General features: G+C 42.8%; 1 protein-coding gene across 2 annotated transcripts in view; it reads left to right on the plus strand.

The window, feature by feature from the left end:
• The first annotated feature begins 19,423 nt into the window (after nucleotides 1–19,423).
• cdc27 (cell division cycle 27) overlaps nucleotides 19,424–19,603 on the plus strand; it is a 104,652-nt gene continuing 104,472 nt past the window's right edge. For both annotated transcript variants that reach the window (XM_059638691.1, XM_059638692.1), the window contains exon 1: nucleotides 19,424–19,574. In XM_059638691.1, coding sequence (XP_059494674.1) covers nucleotides 19,548–19,574 — 27 coding nt within the window. In that variant the 5' untranslated portion in view covers nucleotides 19,424–19,547. The remainder of the gene's footprint in view (nucleotides 19,575–19,603) is intronic.

The raw sequence follows: 19,603 nt of genomic DNA on the forward strand, positions 1-19,603 counted from the left end.
CCTCCCCCTACTGCACCACACAACCAGCCCAGCTCTTCCCCTCCACCCACTGCATCCCAAAACCAGTCCAACCTGTCTCTGCCTCCCTAACCTGTTCTTCCTCTCACCCATCCCTTCCTCCCACCCCAAGCTGCACCTCCATCTCCTACCTACTAACCTCATCCCACCTCCTTGACCTGTCCGTCTTCCCTGGACTGACCTATCCCCTCCCTACCTCCCCACCTATACTGTCCTCTCCACCTATCTTCTTTTCTCTCCATCTTTGGTCCGCCTCCCCCTCTCTCCCTATTTATTCCAGAACCCTCACCCCATCCCCCTCTCTGATGAAGGGTCTAGGCCCGAAACGTCAGCTTTTGTGCTCCTGAGATGCTGCTGGGCCTGCTGTGTTCATCCAGCCTCACATTTTATTATCTTGAATTCCCCAGCATCTGCAGTTCCCATTATCACTGACACCTCAGAGGTGTCTGGGCTAGAATAAGGCAATTTGGATTCCAAAAGCTTTCCTCAGCATGACATGCTTCAACTGAGCTGATTTAAGATAGTCTCTGATTTCCATACCATCAGGCTGCATAATGTGATATATTGATCTTAAAGATATATTGACATACTAACTATGAGATGAAACATCCCCAATTGCCTTTGAACTGAATGATACACTAGGCAATTTCAAATGGCAGTTATAACTCAATTACATTCGTGAGGGTTGGAGTCATATGTGAATGAGACCAGCTCTGGATGAATGAGAGATAATGGGAACTGCAGATGCTGGAGAATCCAAGACAACAAAATGTGAGGCTGGATGAACACAGCAGGCCAAGCAGCATCTCAGGAGCACAAAAGCTGACGTTTCGGGCCTAGACCCTTCAATCAGATGAAGGGTCTAGGCCGGAAACGTCAGCTTTTGTGCTCCTGAGTTGCTGCTTGGCCTGCTGTGTTCATCCAGCCTCACATTTTGTCAGCTCTGGATGAATAGCTGATTTCCTTCTCTGAAGGACATTTGTGAACTACATGGATTTTTTAAAAAATATTGGTGGTTTTGTGGTCACTCTTACTGAGACAACCTAAATTTCACCAAGTGCTGTGATTATATTCAAATATGTGTCTCCACAGCAGTTTCCTGGGTCTCTGATTTACTCGGCCTGTGACATTATTGTTATGTTACCATCTCAGCTGAGGGACAATACACTATGACAGAATATGCCACTGCACACAGCGAATTACAAATGTGATAAAAACAGATCCCAGATATTTCTGAGAACACGTCCTCAAAAATCTCATTGGGTTCATCAAATCACATTAAATTTCAGAATTATAATTCTTCTCTTTTGCTGATTTGGTTTGAAACTCTCTGTCAGGTGTTGCTCTGTCATGGACTTCTTCAATGGCAGCTCCCATTCTAGTTGACCACCCTTCTTTCTTGAGTCTAGATCGACCTGATCTCTGAAAACTGCACTCCAGTACTGACTCACTAAATCAAATCCAGATTTTCACTAACAGCTAGCTACAAGCTGAAATGAATCTGTTTTTTTCTCCTGAGCTCTAATTTTGCTCTGTTCCATCAAACAAATACTGCTTCTGTGCTTTTCAACCTGTACGCTCAGCTGTACTAAACTATTCATGGCACACAGCTCCTTCTGAACCCCACAACCCTGAAAACCTTTCCACATCCTTGACAAGTTCTTTTGACACTTTAACCCAAGCAAGATGATGAATGGTAAGTTATTAACTTGCAAAATCTTTCGAAAAGTGTGTTTTGTAGCTAACGTTCCTTTTAATTACTGGGTTAAGAATTAGTGCAAGTTAAGAAGTAATGTAATTTTCTCCCAGCCTTAGATAGAGTAAACAGAGTGGTTGATCAGTTCATTGCATTATAGCTCCAAAGAGTGTAAATGCAGGATCTTCATGTATTAGAAATAGAATTAGAATTAGCTTTATTGTCACATGTGCTCTTATGGTGCCGTCTTGGGTACCTCTTAGGTTGCAAGCACAGTACAGATTTCAAGCAGAGTGAGTTTGCTAAGTGGTGAGTTTGGTAAAATAGGGAAGAGGCGCTCTTCCTCTCCCCCCAACACCACACATTTTTTATTCACTCCCTTCACCATCCAGTAATTGGCTCTTACTTCAGTGCAATGGTACAGGTTGTTGGGGAGTAATTGGTCAGCTATTCTCCGTGTAATGAAGAGTCTGTTCCACTTGCTTTTCCTGTTTTTTAGCAGCACTAACCCTATCACTTATCCAGCCTCCTTCAGTTCCAAAAAAGTCATATCAGGCTCAATATATTGACTTCCATTTCTCTCTCCACAGATACTGTGAGACATGCTTTATTTCTGCAGCACTTTCTGTTTGTTTTATGCATTCATGGGATGAGGGCATCACCGGCTTGGCTAACATTTATTGCCCATTCTGAATGGCTCCAAGGGCACTTAAAAATCAACTGCATTGCTGTAGGTCTGAAGTCATATGAAGGCCAGTCCAGGTATTGATGGCAGATTTCATTCCCTAAAGGGCACTAGTGAACCAAATGGATTTCCCCAATAATTGATGTATGGTCATGAGTAGACTCTTATACAGAATTGTTTATTGAACTTAAATTCTACCATTTCCCATGATGAGATTTGAACCCAGGTTCCCAGAACATCACCTGGGCTCTAGAATAACAGTTCAGCAATTATACCACTAGACCATCACCAAATGAATATATTTTTGCCTTCATACTTTCCTTCGGTTCCCCAACTCCTTGAGACTAAAAATATTGATCGCTGAAATGGTTTACAAACTCAAATTGCTGAACTTTCTGTTCGCAGGCCAGGCAACATCAGAGGAGCAGGAAAGCTGATGTTTTGGGTCAGGATCCTTTTTCATTTTCTGAAGAAGAGTCCCGACCCAAAGCGTCAGCTTTCCTGCTCCTCTGATGCTGCCTGGCCTGCTGTGTTTCTCCAGCTCCACACTGTGTTATCTCAGATTCCAGCATCTGCAGTTCTTGCTATCTCTGAACTTTCTGTCATATCCCCCCAATTCGGGGCAGTGCATTCCAGATCTCCACTACCCTTTGGGTAAAAACATTTTTCCTCAAATCCTCTCTAAACCACTTGCCTTTCACCTTAAAATTATGTTCCCTTGTTACTAACCGTTTGATTAAATGTGTTACTTTCTATCCACTGCTGCCTTTCATCCACCCTGTCCATGCCGCTAATAATGTTACACACTCTAACAGGTCCCTCCTCAACGTTCTGTGCTGCAAAGAAAACAACCTAAGCTAGTCTCGCCTCTCTTCATAGCTAATGTGCTATATCCCAAGCAACATCCTGGTGAACCTCCTCTGCATCCCCTCTCATGCAATCACATCTTTCCCATAGTGTGGAGATCTGCACACAACACACCAGCATAAACAACATTCTATACAGCTCCAGCATAATATCCCTGCTGTTATAATCTATGCCTCAACTGATATAGACAAGTGTCCCAAAAGCCTTCTTAACTGCACTACTAACCTGCTCTGCCACCTTCAGGCATCTGAGAACAAACAATGCAAGATCCCCCTTTTTCTCTGAGATTAACTGTTCTGCCAAGCATTCTAGAATACTACGTGACATTGACTGACCTCACAATCTCCTGATGTTTCTTCCCTATTGTCTGACCTTTGCACCCTGCAGCCCAGACTAGCGACCTCTGCGTGCAGCAGAAAATAGGACCTCCTCCTACTTGATTAAAACACAGGGCTCCTGAGCAAAAGGTGGGTGGATTACCTGGAATTTCTGGTTTCTGATTTCCTTTAATTGTTCCTGCTCATTGGAACTCTTTGCTGAAGACTGACAAAAGACCAACTCCTCAAACCACAATTAAACCAGTCATGCAGGTGAAGCACAGCAGCACAGAATCAGTGCATAAGCTCCAATATTCACCTTGGCTGAGCCTACTCCAGACCAGCATCCATTAACACCAAAAATACAACCTAGTACTCATGTCCCAGTTACATCTCACCACCGGCGACCTACCAAACCAAAGTGTTTTCACTTTGAATCATATTCTACTGCTTCTGCCTCTGGGTCTTGCACAAAGAATCATAATTTGAAAAAAACATCTGAGCATAAGAAAGTCCAAAGCAACTAAGAGATATGAACCAGAGGAATAGATAAAATAAAAACCTAATCTGTTAATGCAGAAGAGGATGACATGATGTACTGTGACTGATGGGTGCAATAGGAACCAAGGGCAGTGTTGCTGCCATCAGAAGGGATTCTCCAACCATTCATGACGGGTCAGAGATGGGATCTGCTATTAGTCCCAACCCGTGCCAGGTAAGGCTTTCCAAAGGCATTGGGATCTTACCAAAATATTTTTCCAACTTTTCAGATTTACTAGCTAGTTCCACCAAAGGCAAGAATGATGACCATGGGAACCAGCTGCAGATAATGCTGTTACTCTAATGTATGAAAAAGGTCAGAAGTCACACGACACCAGGTTATTGTCCAACAGGTTTATTTGGAAACACAAGTTTTTGGTGCTTCCCGACTGTCTCTGTACCGCGACCTCACTGAGTAGAGCACTTCAGAAAGCCCAAGACAGAGATGTTGGTGAGGGAACATGATGGTGTTGTGAATAGATGGCATTGGAACCTCAAGGTAATTTTTGTGGACAGAACATTGGTGTTTTGCAAAGTGATCACCTAATCTGTGCTTCAACCCTGCTATGTACACCATTGTCAGCAGCAAACTGAGTAAACTAAATTGAATGAAGTGCAGGTTAATCATTGCTTCACTTGGAAAGCATGTCTGGGCCTTAGACAGTGAGGAGAGAGGAGGTGGGTGTTCTACCTTCTGTGATTGCATTGGACGGTGCATGGGAATGTGTTGGATGTGAAGGAAGAGTGATGCGTTGTGATGTTTTCTGTTGGGACAGATGGAAACAATTTCATTGCTTCTTTTTCATTTGAAGCACTCTTCAGAAACCAATAGTCACAACTAAGAAAATATTTGCTTCTGAAACTTAATTTTCACCAAATGGTTCGAGGACAGTTTTGTTTTACAAAATGATGTGTTCAAAGTGCATGCCCAAAGCAATCATAGATATCTGTTCATGTTTTCAAGATAACCATTTGGACCTCTTGCAATGTTGTAAGGTGAACAAAGATCCCTACCTTCACACATTTAACAATTATTTTGCTTGGATATAACCTTTGCTAAACAAAACTTTATCTGTCTTTCATTTAAAATCAACACCTGACCCAGCATCACTGTTATTTGTAAAAGAGAAACACCACCCTTTGTGTACAAAAGCACTTCCTAATACCGCTCATGAATGGTCTGTTGACAACAATTAAGCTCCTCATCTTCCCAATTCTTATTTATATCTGTATTAGGACTGGGTCATTAATCTGGAGATTATCATTAAGAAAGTCATTTTAGCATCACCCACAAGAACAAATAAAAGTAAGTACAGTTACATTCCTAATTAGTTTGATCATCTCTCCTGCTTCAGGCACCTTTGGTTTCTTTGTATCCTTTTTTTGTTCCCTTGATGGTCCTACAAACAGTCCTCAACCTTTCTGTAGCAAGATAATTCCTCAAACGTTTTGGATATAGGTTCATATAAAAACAGGAGAAGTAGGCTATGTAACCTCTCCATCTTGCTCCCCATTCTAGATCATGGCTGATCATTTAACTTCATGTATTTTCCCATATTATTCCCAAATCCTTTGATCTATTGCTAACCAGAAATCAATCATTCTCTGACTTGATTTTTCTTAGTGATTCAGCTTCCATTATCTTGTGAAATAAAGAATTCCAACTCACTACCATCTCAATGAAGAAGATCCCCCCCCCCCCCCCCCCCCGCCCATCTCAGTCAGCAGTGACTTGCCTTTTATTTTGGTACTGTGTTCCTTAGCTCTAGACCCCATAACTATGGGAACATTCTCTTTGCATCTGCTCTGTGTATCCCTTTTAAGAAATTTTGTAAGTTTCTGTGAGGTTGCCTCTCATTATTTAAACTCTAGAGGATACAGGTACCTTCTCAATATGTCTTTCTTGGACAGTTCCACAAATAAAGGACGTACCTCTTCACCTGCCATAAACTGTCAGTAGTCCTCATTCTTTTCATGCTATTTTTCCATTGTCAGCTTTTTATTTCTTGATGGTGAGATTATGCTCAGAATTGTTCTCTCAAGTAACTTCATACTGTTCCTGAAATTCCAGGATGTCTCAAGTTCTGACACCTTGAGCACAATCAATATATGTTACAACTCTTCCAACGGCTGTGTTTGATCCTATAGGGAGGGTGGGAAAAAAGGTATATGGTGTGCTTGCCTTTATTGGATGGGGCATTGAGTAAAATAGTTGAGATATCATGTTGCAACTTTATAAAACTTTGACTTAGGCCAGACTTAGAGTAAAGCATTCAATTCTGGTCGTCACATTACAGGGAGGATGTGAAGGTTTTGGAGAGGGTATAGAAGAGGTTTACTAGGAGGCTGCCTGGATTAGGGGTATGAGCTGTAAGGAGAGGCTGGACAAGCCAGCATTGTTTCCTCTGGAGCAGCTGAAGCTTAGGGGAGATCTGATAGAAACTTAAAAATTACGAGATGCAATTATAGGGTTGACTTACAGAATCTTTTTTTTCCAGAGTTGAAATGACTCATAAGAGGGCATACACTTAAGAGGGGACAAGTTCAAAGGAGATGTGAGGGTCAAGCTTTTCACACAGAGTGATAAGCCTGGAATGTACTGACATGAGTAGTCGTGCAGATAGATATGATAAGGGTGTTTAAGGGGCTTTTAGTTCGGCACATGAATAATCAAGGGATGGAGAAATATGGACCATAAAGGCAGAAGGGCTTAGTTAAAATTTGATGTCATGTTCAGCACAACATCATGCGACAAAGGGCCTGTTCCTGTGCTGTGCTGTACCATCTTCTATGTTAACACTTGTCACTTAAAACTACCACATCCTGTGCGAACTACACATTCTTCTTCTGCTGCTAAACTTCATTATCAATGGAATTTAAACTGTCGGTAAAGTTATATTTTTACCTACCTATCTTCATTGATCCATTGAAGTTTTTGACCATGTGAACAGATATGGCCTATTTAAAGTGCTGGAGAACAATGGCTGCCCGATGAAGCTGATCAATGGGATTATCTCTTTCGATGATAATATGATGAGAAAGGTCCACAATGACAGAGCAACATTGATACCCGGAGAAATCTGCAGTGGCATCAAACAGGGATAAATTTGGTTTGAACATCAGCAAGTCAAATTAACAGCCCAGGATGTTGCAAACTGCTATCGATCAGTGTTGGTAATGTGATGCTGGAGGTTGTTGATAACTTCACATTTCTCACCTCCACAACCTCCAGCAATCTGTCACTTGATGCTGAAACCAATACAGACAATGTAAAACCTGCAGGTGTTATATCTGAGCTGCAGAGGAGAGTGTGGAAGAACTGCAATCTGACTGTAACGACCAAATTAAGGAAGTTTGAACAAAATGGTGGATAGTTTTGTTGATTAAGGATGTCATTCAGACAGCTGAGAGAGACTGCCTGTGTTTGAAAAAGAATAATTTTGAGTAGAAATACAGAATCAAAAAACTAAGAGGTCACACGCAATCCAGGCAAATGTGACGTGATGCATTTTGGAAGATCCAATTCAAGAGCGAATTGGATAAGCTCTCGGGAAAATTGATGCACAGAGAGATCTGGGTGTTGAGATCCATTGTCCCCTGAAGTTGGCAACGCAGGTTGATAGAATGTTCAAGAAGGCATACGGTATGCCTTCATTGATCGGACGGAGTATTGAGTGTAAGAGTTTTAGTTAGGCACATGAATGTTGTGTTTTCGAGCAACTTTATATGATTGCTCTTTGGATCTAAGATGATTTTTAACTTTTTTTTGTTAGCTCTGGTTTATTGTATTCTGTTGCAATTTTGAACAAGAAAGAACATATATAATTGTTGCAATGCTTGTATTTGTTCCTTAGACATTAGCAATTAACTTTCCATCATCATGACTTTTAATTAAAATACTTGATCCATCATAGTCTACTATTTGACATTTCAACCCTGGGGCAAAAAAAGTCTCTGCTTATCCACTCTTTATGTCCATGCCTCTCATAATTTTAAATACTTCTTTCAGATTGCCCCTTAGTCTTCTAGTGTCTAGCAGAAACAATCCAAATTTATACTACCTCTGTCCTCGCTAATACACTTCAATCCAGGCAGCATCCTCGTAAATCTTTTCTTCACTGGCTTCAAAATCTCCACATCCTTTCTATAATGTGGTGACCAAAATTGCACACAGTGCTTCAAATGTGACCTAGCTAAAGTTTTATATAGCTGCAACATAACTTGCCAACTTTTGTACTCAACACCCTGACCGATTAAGACAAGAATGCTGCAAGCGTTCTTGACCACCTTACCAACTTGCAAGGAGCAATGGACTTGCATCCCAAGATCCCTCTGTGCACTAATGCTCCTAAGGGTCCTGCCATTTTCAGTATACTTTGCTCTTACATTTGACCTTCCAAGATGCATCACTTCATACTCATCCATATTAAGGTCCAGCTGCCATTTTTCCACCCACCTTTCCAATTTGTTGATATCCTTTGACATCTTTCTTCATTGTCTAAAAGTCCAATAGTTTTCATGTTGTCTGCTAACTTACTAATCGGACCACCTACATTTTCATCCAAATCATTTATGTAGAATCATAGAAACCCTACAGCGCAGAAAGAGGCCATTCTGTCCATCAGGTCTGCACCAATTCTGCAAAGAGTCTTCCACCCTGACTGAGCCCCTATCCTATTCCAGTAACACCGCATTAACCATTGCTAATCCAGCAAGCCTACATATTCCTACAGAAAATGTAGCATGGCCAATCCACACAGACACAATGAGAACATGCAAACTCCACACAGACAGTCACCCAAGGCTGGAATTGGGTCCCTGGTGCTGTGAGGCAACAGTGTTAACCACTGAGCCATTGTGATGTTCATATAATGTTCCAAACAACAGAGGTTGCTGGAGGACGCGAGTGAACCGGAGAAATATATAGTGATATCTGAAAAAATATCCACATTGCAAAGTAGGTGGTGCTGGATGTCTTAAAATGCATAAAGGGGGATTAATCCATGATACCTGATCAGGTGTATCCCAGAACTTTGTGGGAAACTAAGGGACTGACTGCTGTGCCCCTTTCCTGAGATATTTGTATCATCAATAGCTACTGGTGAGGGGTCAGAAAACTGGAGCGTGGCTAATGTGGTGACATTATTTAAGAAAGGTGATAAGGAAACAACAGGGAACTATAGACCAGTGAGCCTGACATCAGCAGTGGGCAAGTTGTTGGAGGTGATTCTGAGAAAATGGATTTAAATGTATTTGGAAAGGCAAGAACTGAATTGGGACAGTCAACATGGCTTTGTGCAAGGGAAGTCATATCTCTCTAACTCGACTGAGGTTTTTGAAGAAGTGGTAAAGAAGATTAATGAAGGTAGAGTCATCTGTGTGGACTTCAGCAAGGCATTCAACAAGGTTCCGCATGGTAGACTGGCTAGCAAGATTAGATCACATGGAACAAAAATGGAGATTGCTGGAAAAGCTCCACAGCTCTGGCAGCAACCATGAAAAAAAATCAGAGTTAACGTTTTGGGTCCGGTGAATGAATGATGTGAGGAAGTGTCACCGGACCCAAAACGTTAACTCTGATTTCACAGATGCTACCAGACTGGCAGTTATGGAAAGGTGCAATAAAAACAGAATTATCATATTGGGTGACTGTAACACCCCTGGCATTGATTGGGACTCCCTTGCAATAAGAGGCTTAGATGGGTGGAATTTGTTAAGTGCACCCAAGAGGGTTTCTTGAAACAGTGTGTGAGTATCCAACTAAAGGAGGGGCCACACTGGACCTAGTATTGGCTAATGAACCTGGCCAGAACTGTTCTGAGGAAGGGTCACCAGACATGTAATGTTAACTCTGACTTTTCTTCATGGATGCTGCCAGATGTGCTGAGCTTTACCAACAACTTCTGTTTTTGTTCCTGGCTGACAACATCTGCAGTTCTTTCAGTTTTCCTTAAGTTTTAAGATAGCTATAAGCAAGGATAGGTTAGCACCTTGCGTGAAGGTATTAAATTGGGGGACGGCAGATTATGTCAGTATTAGTCAGGAGCTAGGGAGTATTAATTGGATGGAGCTGTTATCAAGCAAATCCACATTTGACATATGAGAACTGTTTAAAGACCTGTTGAGGAGAGTTCAAGACCGGCATGTTCCAGTAAGGAAGAAGAACAAGGATGGCAAGGTAAAAGGCCTTTGGATAACAAGGGAGGTTGTGAATTTAGTCAAAAGGCCATAAGAAGCATATCAAAGGTTTAGGAAGTTAAAACTGACAAGGCCTGTCAGAAATATGAGGAAAGCAGACAAGTACTCAGGCAGATAGTTAGGAGAACAAAAAGGGGCCATGAAATGACATTGGCAAAGAGTATTAAAGAGAATCCCAAGGCATTCTATGGGTGCATTAAAACAAAAGGATAATGAAGGAGAAGGTAAGATGACTCAAGAATAAAGGAGGGAATTTGCGCTTGGAGACAGAGGATGTGGGTGAGATCCTAAATGAGTATTTTGCATCGGTATTCATCCTGGAAAGGGATATGGAGGATAATGAGGTTAGAGTAGAGAATGCTAATATCCTAGGGCATTTTGAGATCAAGAAAGAAGTTTTGTTGGATCTCTTGAAGACCTTCAAGGTGGATCAGTCCCCATGGCCTGATGAAATCTACACTAGGTTACTGAGCGAGGCAAGAGGGAGATGGCTGGGGCCTTAACCAGTATCTTTGTAGACTTGCTTGCCACTGGAGAGCTGCCAGAGGACTCGTGAGAACTAATGCTGTTCCTCAGTTCAAAAAGGGAAATCGGGATAATTAGGAAACTGTAGACCAGTGAGTCTCACACAGTTGGGACGCTCTTGGAGAGAATTGTTAGGGATAAGAGTTACACACATTTAGAAAGGCAAAGCTGAATTAGGGACAGTTGGCATGGCTTTGTGCAGAACAGATCATGCGTAACTAACTTGATTGAATTTTTCGAGGAAGTGACGAAGGTGATCGATGACAGTAGAGCAATGGATGTTGGGTATATGGATTTAGTAAGGCTTTTGATGAGGTCCCTCATGGTAGGCTCATCCAGAAGATTCAGATGCATGGGATCCATGGTGACCTGGCCATTTGGATTCACAATTAGCTTGCTCATACAAGACAGAGTGTTGTGGTGGAAGGGCGTTTTTTAGGCAGGAGATCTGTGATTCATGGTGTTTCGCAGAGATCTGTACTGAGACCTCAACTGTTTGGGTTAATCAGTTTGCATACTTGGAGCTGTGGATACTCAAGAAGCTTGTCGAAGGATACCGTGCGATATGGATCAGTTGCAGATATTGGCAGAGAAATGGCAGATGGTGTTTAATCCAGGTAAATGTGAGGTGCTGCACTTTGAGAGATCAAATGTTAAGGCAAAGTATACCGTTAACGGCAGGACCTTGAACAGCATTGAGGTACAGAAGGATCTTGGGATTCAAGTCCATAATGCCTAGAAAGTGGCTACGCAAGTAGATAGGGTGGTGAAGAAAGAATGGGACATGCTTGCCTTTATTTTTCAGAGAACTGAATACAAATGTCAGGATAACAAGGTGTAGAGCTGGATGAACACAGCGGGCTAAGCAGTATCAGAGGAGCAGGAAGGCTGACATTTCAGGCCTAGACTCTTCTTCAGAAAAGGTCCACGCTTAAACGTCAGCTTTCCTGCTCCTTTGATGCTGCTTGTCCTGCTGTGTTCATCCAGCTCTACACCTAGTTATCTTAGATTCTCCAGCATCTGCAGTTCCTACTATCTCTGAAACAAATGTCAGGATGTCATGTTGCAACTTATAAGACTTTGGTTAGATCACACTCAGAGTATTGTGTTCAATTCTGGTCGCCACATTACAGGAAGGATATAGAGGCTTTGGAGAGGTGCAGGACAGGTTTACCAGGATGCTGCCTGGTTTAGAGGGTATGAACTATAAGGAGAGGCTAGAAAAAACTCAGGTTGTTTTCTCTTGAGCGGTGAAAGCTGAGAGAAGACTTGGTAGAAATTTATAAAATTATGAGATGCGTAGGTAAGGTTGACAGTCAGAATCTTTTTCCCAGTCTTGAAATATCTAAAAAGACGAGGCATGCATTCAAGTAAGAAGGCAAAAGTTCAAACGAGTTGTGAGGGGCAGATTTTTTGCACAGAGAACAATAGGAGTATGGAATGCGCTGCCCGGGGTGGTGGTTGAGGCAGATAGGATAGTGGCATTTAAGGGACTTTCAGATAAACACACGAATATGCAAAGAATGAAGAGATATGGACCAAGGGCAGGCTGAAGGGATTGGTTTAATCTGCCATCATGTTCAGCACAATGTCGTCGGCCGGAATGGCTTATTCCCATGCTGTGTAGTTTTATCTTCTGTAAGATACTTCTCTGATAATATTAATGCCAGTGATGTAAGACTCATTCGTCTTTAATTTCTTATATTATCTCTGTTGTCCTTCTTAAACAAAGGAATAATACTGACTATTTGCCAGTCTTTTGAGACCTTGCCCATGGCTAAAGACAAAACAAAGATCTTTGTTAAGGTCTTATTAAACTCCTCCTCTGCCTCCTTCAGTATACTCACATAGATACTTCCAAGCCTGGGGACTAACTTATCATGATGTTTTCAAGACACCTAATACCTATTCTTTCTGAATATTGACATGCTCCATCAACATAGCTCTTCCTAATCTAATCAACATCCATGTCCTTCTCTCTGGTGAATATCGATGTGGAATATTCCCTAAGAACCTCATGCACCTCCTCTGAATCCACACATAAACTTCCTCCTTTGTCCCCGAGATGACCTACCCTTTCCTTTGCTACCTGAGGATAGCTTGTTCCTGAGTTAGTTTCTCAACGTACTGATCTAAAAAGAACATGTCGCATACTCTCCAAGAACTGAACTGCTGCAGTCTTATTGCTGATGTGTTTCGTCCAGTCTATATGTAGGTTAAAGTTATCTCTGATTACTGTAGCACTTTCATGACATGCATTGTTAATTTCTTGTTTAGTGCCATCCTGTATCTCACCATGACTGATCAGTGGCCTATCAACAATTGCCACTAATTTTTAGCACTTCTTGTTGCTTTTTAGCTCCAGACTGATTTTACAATTAGATTGTCTGAGCCAATACACTTTTATGCTGTTGCACTAATTTCATCCTTTACTAATAATGCCATTTTACCTCCTTAAACTTTCTGCTTGCCTTCCTACATATTGAACACCCTTAGAAGTCCAGTTTCCAGCCTTGGCAACCCTCTGCCATGTCTTTGTAATCACAATCATATTGTGCCAGTTTAGTTATGTGTGCAGTTAATTTGGCTATCTTACTAACAACACTATGCAATCAAATACAGTTCCTTTAGAATTGTATCAGAGATAATGGGAAATGCAGATGCTGGAGAATCCTAGATAACAAGGTGTGGAGCTGGATGAACACAGCAGGCCAAGCAGCTTCTTAGGAGCAGGAAAGCTGATGCTTCGGGCCTAGGCCCAAAACATCAGCTTTCCCGCTTCTAAAATGCTGCTTGGCCTGCTGTTTTCATCTAGCTCTACAAGATGTTCCCTTTAGAATTGTGTCTTTTTACAGTTTTACACTTTGTCTTGTACCATGGCCCTATTTTCTGCTGGCCCTTGTTCCATCTGCCTGTTAACTTTGCTTTCTACTTTTCTATCCATCTTTGTTTCTCTCTGTTATGTCTCCCTGCTCAGGTTCCCATCACCCTACCACTCGAGTTTAAATCCTCCAAAGTATTTGCAAAAGCCTCTGTAAGGATGTTGGCCCAGTCCTGCTGCAGCACAATCCATCCAGTTTACATACATCTGATCTTTACCAGAATTAGTCTCAAGCCTGAGGAATTTCATTCCCTCCCTGATGCTGAACTTGAATATAGGCAGGATGTGGAGATGCCAGTGTTGCAGTGGGGTGGACAAAGTCAGAAGTCACATGACACCAAGTTATAATCCAACAAGTTTATTCGAAATCACAAGCATTTGCAGCACCATTCCTTCATCAGGTGATCTGAAAAAGAAAAAAGTCTTGTGATCTTCTCAGAGATCCTCTCAAATTTTCACCTGGCAGTTTGTGGTGTTGACGGTAGCCATGATGTGGAGGTACTGCTATTGGTCTAGGGTGGACAAAGTCAGAAGTGTCACAACACCAAGTTCCAAAGGTTTGGAGTAGATCTGTAGCTCCAGTTGTGGGTATTGTGGTTGGTTGGCTCGCTGACCTGGGTAGTTTTTCTACAGATGTTTTGTTACCATACTGGGTAACATCCTCAGTGCAGCCTCCGATGAAGCGTTGGTGTGTTTTCCCACCTGAACTTTTAAACTCTGGAGCCTATTGAGCTGGATTGCCTCACTTCCGATTTTCCTTCGTAGTGGAGTGTATATAGAGTCGAGTTCTATGTGTTTATTGATGGCTTTCTTCGTTGAGTACCAGGCTTCGAGGAATTCCCATGTCTGTCTCTCCTTAGCTTGTCCCAGTTGAACTGGTGGTTCTACTTATCCATGTTGATAGAGATCAGTGAATATTGGTTGTGTCTCAGTTGGTGGTTGTGTAAGTTATTGTTCAACAGGTTTACACACAACACCAGATTATCCTACAACAATTTTATTTGAAATCACAAGCTTTCAGAGCTGATGAAGCAGCAGCATTCCAAAAGCTTGTGATTTCAAATAAAATTGTAGGATAATCTGGTGTTGTGTGATTTCTCACTTTAAGTAAAGGCATAACTTAGACCTCGGCTGGTGTTTGTATTCAGTTATGCGTGCCACACTTTAGAAAGGAAGTGAATACATAGGGAAGAGTGCAGAAGAGATTTCAAAAAAATAGCTCCAGGGATGGTTGTCTTCAGTTTATGACAACAGATTGGAGAGATTGTGACTGTTTTCCCTGGAGAGAAAACTAAGCCGACAACCTCATTCAAAAGAACATGGAACTTGGCAACACCACAAGCCACTCACCAACCGGCCATCGAACTGCATCATTATTCCTTCAGGGTTCCTGGGTCAAAATCCTGGAAATCCCTTCCTAACAATGACACAAGGACTGGAGTGGTTCAAGAAGGCAGTTCACCACCACCTTCTTTAGGGATGAGTAACAAGTGCTGGTCCAGACAACAGCAAGCACATCCCATTAATGAAAAAATATGAAAACTTGAAAGCTCTGGGCAGAGTAAACAGGCAGGAATCGTTGCTGCTTAAAAAAAGGATCAAGATTGGATTTGATTTATTTGTCACATGTACCAAAGTACAGTGAAAAGTGTTGTTTCATGTGCTATCCAGTCAAATCATACCATTCGTAAGTACATCGGGGGGTAATAGAACATAATGCAGAATACAGTTACAGAGATGAAGAGAACGATCAACTCTAATAAACAAGATGAGAGGGTATAGGTTGAAAGTGAGAGGGGAAAGATTTAAAAAGGATCTAAGGGGCAACCTTTTCACACAGAGGGTATGCTTGTATGGAATGAGCTGTCAGAGAAAGTGGTAGAAGCTACTGCAATGATAACATTTGAAAGTCATCTTGATGGGTGTATAAATAGGAAGGGTTAGAGGGATATGAGCCAAATGCTGGCAAATATCTGGTCTGCATAGATGGGTTGGACTGAAAGGTACACATCACTATGGCGCGATAAAGCTATACGGCACTGTAACTCTAAGTCTGTTCATAAGTTAAATAACAGCAAGGAAGAAATTGTTCTTGAATCATTTGGTCTGTGTTTTCAAAGTTTTGTATCTTCTGCCTGGAAGAGGATGGAAGAGAATATAACTGGGTTCTGAGGGAGGGTCAGATGTTGCCAGACCTGCTGAGCTTTTCCAGCAACTTTGTTTTTGCTCCTGACTCACAGCATCCACAGTTCATTTGGCATTTATATAGCTGGGGTTTTTGATTGTGTTGGCTGCTTTCCTGAGGTAGCAGGAACTGTAGACAGATTCAATGGAAGGAAGGCTGGTTTTCATAGGTGACAATTTTTCACCACTTTTGGTGCAAAACAAGCATAGAATGCATTGAGCTCATCGGGGAGACAAGCATTGTTGTTACCGATTGTATTCAGCTTTGTTTTGTAGCCTATTATATCATGTAACCCTTGACACAGTAGATGTGTGTTTGTGTGGTTAGTCTGGTACTCTAGTTTAGGAGATAGCAAGAACTGAAGATGCTGGAGTCAGAGTCAATACAGTGAGGAACTCTAGGTCAGGCAGCATCAGGGAGCAGCAAAGCCGACGTTTCAGGTTGGGGCCCTTCAGGACTGGGGAGGGGGAAGGGAGCTGGGAAATAGACGGAGGGAAGTGGGGCTGGAGGAAGGTGGTAATAGGTGGATGCAGGGTAGTGGGGATTGGTCAGTGGGAAGGGTGGGGTGTATAGGTAGGAAAGACGATAGTAAAAACTGCCGATTCTGGTGTCAGAGATAACACAGTGTGGAGCTGGAAGAGCAGGAAAGTTGATGTTTCGGGTCGGGACCCTTCTTCAGAAAAAGAAGAAAGGTCCTGATCCGAAATATCAACTTTCCGATTCCTCTGATGCTGCCTGGCCTGCTGCATTCCTCTAGCTCCACACTGTGTTATATGTGAGAAAGAAGATGGACAGGTTGTGTCAGGTCAAGGAGGAGGCTTGGACACGGGATGAGGCTGGGGGTGGGGAGATTTGCAAACATTAAGATTGATAAGTCCCCAGGGCCAGACCAGATTTATCCTAGGTTGCGCCGGGAAGCCAGAAAGGAAGTTGCTAAACCACTGGCAAAGATCTTTGCTTCCTCACTCTCCATGGGAGTTGTACCAGAAGATTGGAGAGAGGCAAATGTTGTTCCTCTTTTCAAGAAAGGGAATAGGGAAATCCCTGGAAATTACAGACCAGTCAGTCATACGTCTGTGGTCAGCAAGGTTTTGGAAAGAATTCTGAGGGATAGGATTTATGATTATTTGGAAAAGCATAGCGTGATTAAAGGGAGTCAGCATGGCTTTGTGAGGGGCAGGTCATGCCTTACAAATCTTATTGAGTTCTTTGAGGAAGTCACGAGACAGGTTGACGAGGGTCGAGCAGCGGATGTGGTGTACATGGACTTCAGCAAGGCATTTGATAAGGTTCCCCACGGCAGGCTCATTCATAAAGTCAGGACGTATGGGATACAGGGTGATCTGGCTGTCTGGATTCAGAATTGGTTGGCTGACAGGAGGCAGAGAGTGGTTGCAGATGGTAAGTATTCTGCCTGGAGGTCAGTGCTGAGTGGTGTCCCACAGGGCTGTGTTCTTGGGCCTCTGCTCTTTGTAGTTTTTATAAATGACTTGGATGAGGAGGTTGAGGGGTGGGTTACTATGTTTACTGATGACACAAAGGTTGGAGGTGCCATTGATAGTATCGAGGGCTATTGCAGGCTTCAGCGAGACATTGACAGAATGCAGAGCTGGGCTGAGATATGGCAGATGGAGTTCAACCTGGATAAATGCGAAGTGATGCATTTTGGAAGGTCGAACCTTAATGTTGAATATAGGATTAAAGGCAGAATTCTAGGCAGTGTCGAGGAACAGTGGGATCTTAGTGTTCAAGTGCATAGCTCCCTCAAAGTTGCCACCCAGGTGATAAGGTTGTTAAGAAAGCATATGGTGTTTTGGCTTTCTTAACAGGGGGATCAAGTTTAAGAGCCGTGAGGTTATGCTGCAGCTCTACAAAACCCTGGTGAGACCACACTTGGAATATTGTGTCCAGTTCTGGTCGCCCTATTATAGGAAAGATGTGGAGGCTTTGGAGAGGGTGCAAAGGAGGTTTACTAGGATGCTGCCTGGACTGGAGGGCTTGTCTTATGAGAGGTTGACTGAGCTCGGACTTTTCTCTCTGGTGAGAAGGAGGAAGAGAGGTGACCTGATCAAGGTGTACAAGGTAATGAGAGGCATGGATAGAGCCAGAGACTTTTCCCCAGGGCAGGATTGACTGCCACGAGGGGTCATAGTTTTAAGGCGTTAGGAGGAAGGTATAGAGGAGACGTCAGAGGGAGGTTCTTCGCCCAGAGAGTTGTGAGCGCATGGAATACTTTGCCAGTGGTAGTCGTGGAAGCAGAGACATTAGTGACATTTAAGCGACTGCTGGACATGCACATAGATAACAGTGAATTGAGGGAAATGTAGGTTAGGTTATTTTATTTTTGGATTAGAATATTCCACGGCACAACATCATGGGCTGAAGGGCCTGTACTGTTCTGTACTTTTCTATGTTCTATTTTAAAACTGGCGAAATCTATGTTGAAGCCATTAGACTATCGGCTCCCAAGGTGGAATATGAGGTGTTGTTTCTCCAATTTGCATGTGGTGTCATTATGATACAGGAAGAAGCCCAGGTTGAAGTAATGGATTTGTTTTAGTATGTAATTGAAGAGCTTCAGGGCTGAAGAGTCATCCGTGGTTTGCAATGGGAGAGATCCTTGATTTTTTTGGAGTGAGGAGGACAACTTCCTCAGGGTGGGTATCCTGGGAAAAGGCTTCACATTTGGGTTTTCAATCACCTGGAGATGGTAAGAACTGCATATGCCGGAGTCACAGTCAATGCAGTGTGGAGTTGGAGCCTGGTATTGTCCTTTGGCATCCCTAATAGTTTTGTGAAAATTGTACCTAGATTTCCTGTGTAAGTCAGGGTCACCCAACTTGATTGCTTCAGACCTAGACTACAGTAGTGAAATGATTTGCAAACACAGCAAATGTGGGGCACGAAGAAAACTCCATCACACAAGGAATGAGGGTCTGGAATGAGGAAGAGAGTTCTGAGGTAGGGTCACTGAAGCCGAAACGTAAATCTGATTTCTTTCCGCAGATGCTACCACACTTGCCGAGCTTTTGCAACAATTTCTGTTTTTGTGCCTGGAATGCACTGTTTGGAAGTGTACAGGAGCTAGATTCAGAGCGTTCAGAGGGCGTCAGACGATTATTTAAATCGTAACGATATGCAGGCTTACGTTGAAAAAAGCAGCAAAATGGCGCAGTGATAATGCAGGCACAATGGGCCAAATGGTTTCCATCTGCACGAAAAGAATTTGCAATACACTGGCAATTCTTTAGAAATTTCCAGTTACTGCTCACAGCAGCGAAGGAAGCAAAAGCAATATTAAATCTTACGGTCCACGAGGTGAGCATCACCGTAGAAGGTGACCTGCAGAATATTACCATCAGCTGGGATGGACTCAGGACTATACGCCCTCCACTCTCACTCCTCACAACTCTCACCTAACTAATTTCCGGTCGTGAGGCGACAACTTCCGGCAGCGTTCGGCGATTCCCGACAAGGTTCGGCAATTCCCGGCATAACTCGGTGATTTCCGTCCGGTGTGTCGTCGTCCTGCTGGCCGTTAGGCTACGGTGGCTGTGACTGTTGAAATTTGAATCCTGGGCCGAGCTGTGTGTGATGAGAAGCCGCGCTACTTGGTACAGACTGGTTCTTACATCATGACAGTGCTGCAGGAACCCGTTCAGGTAAAACGGCCCTGGGGATTCCAGGCCCG

Source organism: Stegostoma tigrinum, chromosome 31 (genome assembly GCF_030684315.1).
Source record: "Stegostoma tigrinum isolate sSteTig4 chromosome 31, sSteTig4.hap1, whole genome shotgun sequence".
NCBI classification, from domain to species: domain Eukaryota; kingdom Metazoa; phylum Chordata; class Chondrichthyes; order Orectolobiformes; family Stegostomatidae; genus Stegostoma; species Stegostoma tigrinum.